This window comes from Aphanomyces astaci (genome assembly GCF_000520075.1).
Source record: "Aphanomyces astaci strain APO3 unplaced genomic scaffold supercont1.228, whole genome shotgun sequence".
Taxonomy (NCBI): Eukaryota; Oomycota; class Saprolegniomycetes; order Saprolegniales; family Verrucalvaceae; genus Aphanomyces; species Aphanomyces astaci.
In genome coordinates this window covers 1-3,814 of record NW_009798491.1, presented here as the reverse complement: position 1 = coordinate 3,814, position 3,814 = coordinate 1, and the positions used below count along the sequence as shown (strand labels likewise).

The following is a 3,814-nucleotide window of genomic DNA, read 5'->3' as shown; positions in this document are numbered from 1 at the left end:
CTGAATTTGTGCAATTCTGTCTAAGTTTTAGTCAAATATAACGAGTTTTATTAGTTAAAGCTGGCCACACTTCATAGAATTACCTTACAAAGTAATGCAATTAGGTAAGAAATCGGATTTCTTCAATATTGACCATTGGAAATACCTCGATCTCTTTTTGGAAAAGGGTCACTACATTACAAAAACATCTTTCTTTTTTGGCGAACTATGGGGTATTTGTCAGTTTGAATGCACTCTATTTGAATGATGAGAATATGAAAAACTACTTTGTGTCTAGTCAGTCATTCAGTCTCTGGGTTAGAGGTCTACTGAAATGCATCCCCTATAATAGTACAGTACCGGTAATAGGTGAGGCGATTGGAGCATACAACGTTCCATATAAACAGTGTATTCTGAGAAAAGCCACAGTGGAACTATTTTATTGAGGGAATTGTACGTAATGTTACCAGAATGATGAAAAATTGCAAGAGGAGATGGTAAGCGGTACGAGTATACAATTGCACACCTGAGTACTCCATATGGTTTCCCGGGATGCACCTCTTGTCAACCGAAAAATTCCCTCATCAAAGCAGTTCCACTGTTGTTTTTCCTCGAAATACTGTTTCAATGGTCGTGTTTCCCATTTTTGAATTCCCCCAGTGTCAAGCATGTTCTCGTCCTTCAAATCTGCTGCAGTCCTTGCTCTTGTGGCCGTGGCATCGGCTGATGGCATTTTTAACGTATTTGAAGAGTCGGTTTGCATTGCCAACCAAGCTCAAGCGGCCCCCTGTTTGAACGATGCCCATCCCATCAAGTATCAACTTGCCCAAGCTGTGGCTCGTGTTCGCTTAGGGAACTTATACCTCACGGGGTGGCTGTGGGGGTCGGAAGGCCACTTGGTCACCAACCACCACAACATCCGGAACGAGAAAATTGCCAACAAGGCCCGAGTCGAGTTTGGCTCCGAGTGTTCGACTTGTGCCGACCCCAGCAATGATGACAAAGGTGGCTGTGTTGGAACGTTTGTCGCCGACAGCACAACGCTTGTGTTTACGGACAAATTGTTGGACGTGTCGTTGCTCAAGTTGAACTTAAACCCTGGTGTGAACTTGACCCAGTACGGGTACTTGCAAGCCCGCGCCGCGAACGCCTCGTTAGACGAAGAAGTCTACCTCTTGGGCCACCCCTTTGGCAAACCGAAACACATTACGTTCGAGCACGACGACGGCACGCACGCTCGCGTTACCAGCACGTCCACACCCTCGGTATGCCACGAGCAAGACACGTTGGGGTACAATCTCGACACCGAAAGCGGAAGTTCAGGCTCCCCCGTCTTGGGCGCCCACGACAACAAGGTTGTAGCGTTGCACAACTGCTGGGGGTGCCACTTGAACGGTAAAAACACCGGCAACAAGATGACCAAAATCGTCGCTCTCTTGAGGTCTCAGAACTTGCTGCCCAAGGACGCTGTGGCCGATGAAATCGTCCCTCACTTGAGGTCTAAGAATTCGCTGCCCAAGGACGCTGTGGCCGATGACCACTGCTAAGTGTTTGTTGTGGTTCCCTCCGATCGATTGTTGAGCTCTTTGTACGTATTAGTTAAAATATCAATACAGTATATGTACAATCGTTTAAGGTATCCTTATTTGACCACAGTGCAATTTGAATCAATGTACTTTTCCAACGATCTCGGAGTACATGCTCGAGTGAATAAGAGCATCTCCAACGCGGGTCCCTATCCCAACTCTATATCCCCAAATTATGGGGATGTCCCCAAAATGTTCAGTTATTGGGACGTCCGAGCGAAATGGGGACAAAAACACCCGGATACATCCCCAAATTATCCGTAACTTCGATGATACCACTATTGTAACAGGTTTTGGGGATAGGGACATCGATATAGGGACCCCCGTTGGAGATGCTCTTAGACCCCGATGTTCGCCCCATGGCGAAGGTGTCGTCCGGTGTTGTGCGCAAACATATCAAGAGAAATACACCTTGGGGCTCGATGATGAAGTCTTTCTCCATCTGCATCTTGGGATTGTGTGACATAATTGGACAAACACAGTGGATTTTCAAGATCCATGTGTTGTGGCCAATCATGTTGAGTTATTTCATGTCGGTTGGTTTGATTTGTCATTGAAATCGAATTGCGAAGTATATAGGCCAATCAGAGTTGAACATTTAGAATTTACTTCGATTCAAAGTGTGGCTTAAAATCCTTCGTTGTCTGAATGACGTTTATATTGGACACAGTTGCACTACACACTATATACTACTCCAGTACTACTAGTAGTACTGTACATCCCAGGCTGTCGCCATGGATGGTACCGGTATGATCAAACAAAACACAAGCGCATCCGGTTACACCAGAAAACCCACCATTTATGCGGATACAGCAAATGGGGAATGGAACCACATGATCCATTCGACGCTCTAAAAAGTGCTCATAATATCGTCGTTTCTAGGCTTCTTGCACCATGTGTACTTCGAAGTACTACTTTGGTCCAAAGTAGCTGTCGTGTTGCATATTTTCGAAGGTGCAGTTTTGTTTGACTTATAATTTGTATATTTAATATATCATTTATATATGTTTAGTATATGGTATACAAACCTCAATATGATTAAAGCATATTTACTCTGTTCGACAAATTCAGTTCGACATAATGGATAAGTTCCCACTTATTCTTACAGTGTAGTGTTAACAAATCAAATACAATACCAGGTACCTCTTTCCTCGCTCGTCCTTCTTGACAACGAGTGCAGTTGATTCACAATGGGTGACCATGATATTACTCCCGAGTACTACCAGTATAAGCGATCGCGAACTGATACAGCACCGGTAGTAGAGTACTTCAAGCACGGACGGATACATAGGTACCTGGACATGCTGCGCTGTACATACGTCCATATGGATAACAACAGGAAAATACACAAAAACATATTTGATGTGGCATGCAAAACCGCCGGTAAATGTACGGTACCCCCATTTCAAACCATCATGCCATTGCCCGCTCCATGCGTCGACCCAAAGCACTACGTGTCTCGCCACTCGAGACGCCCACGATACCGGTACAGTATCTCCAGCGTCAGTCCACCAAAGGTAATCGATATGATTTAGTGGTACTAGTACCTACAGTAGTACTACAGTAACGTACTAGTAACTAGTAGTAGTAGTATTTTAATTCTTAACGTTACTGCAGATCCATATGTAGAATTTATCAAGTGGGCGATGTACTGCGGAGTACATCACTCGAGAGTTGCCACTCCTTTGGACGAGTTTAATGGTTTGACGACCATACCACGTTCGTGTGTTCCACTTTTGAATTCCCCCAGTGTCCAATACTAAGCATGTTCTCGACCTTCAAACCTGCTGCAGTCCTTGCTCTTGTGGCCGTGGCGTGCATCGAGGCTTGTGGTGTTGATCAATCTCTAGCGGCCCGCTGTTTGACCGATGCCCATCCCATCAAGTACCAACTTGCCCAAGCTGTGGCTCGTATTCGCACCAGTGTTACATACTGCACAGCGTGGCTGTGGGGGTCGGAAGGCCACTTGGTCACCAACCACCACAACATCCGGAACGAGAGCGTGGCCAAGGAGACCCGAGTCGAGCTTGGCTCCGAGTGCTCGACTTGTGCCGACCCCGGCAATGATGACCAAGGTGGCTGTGTTGGAACACTTGTCGTCGACAGCACCACGCTTGTGTTTACGGACTACGACTTGGACGTGTCGTTGCTCAAGTTGAACTTAAACCCTGGTGTGAACTTGACCCAGTACGGGTACTTGCAAGCCCGCGCCGCGAACGTCACGTTGGACGACCAAATCTACATCCTGG

General features: G+C 46.2%; 2 protein-coding genes across 2 annotated transcripts; both read left to right on the top strand.

Moving 5' to 3' along the window:
- Window positions 1-647: 647 nt before the first annotated feature.
- Window positions 648-1,526, top strand: H257_18813 (hypothetical protein; the record flags this gene model as incomplete). The annotated part of the gene is made up of 1 exon (XM_009847939.1): window positions 648-1,526. The coding sequence occupies one exon, from the start codon at window positions 648-650 to the stop codon at window positions 1,524-1,526; it is 879 nt and encodes a 292-aa protein (XP_009846241.1).
- A 1,804-nt stretch (window positions 1,527-3,330) lies between these two features.
- H257_18812 (hypothetical protein) lies at window positions 3,331-3,788 on the top strand (the record flags this gene model as incomplete). The annotated part of the gene is made up of 1 exon (XM_009847938.1): window positions 3,331-3,788. A coding segment is annotated over one exon (456 nt), but the record flags the coding sequence as incomplete, so codon positions are not given.
- Between the last annotated feature and the right edge of the window lie 26 nt (window positions 3,789-3,814).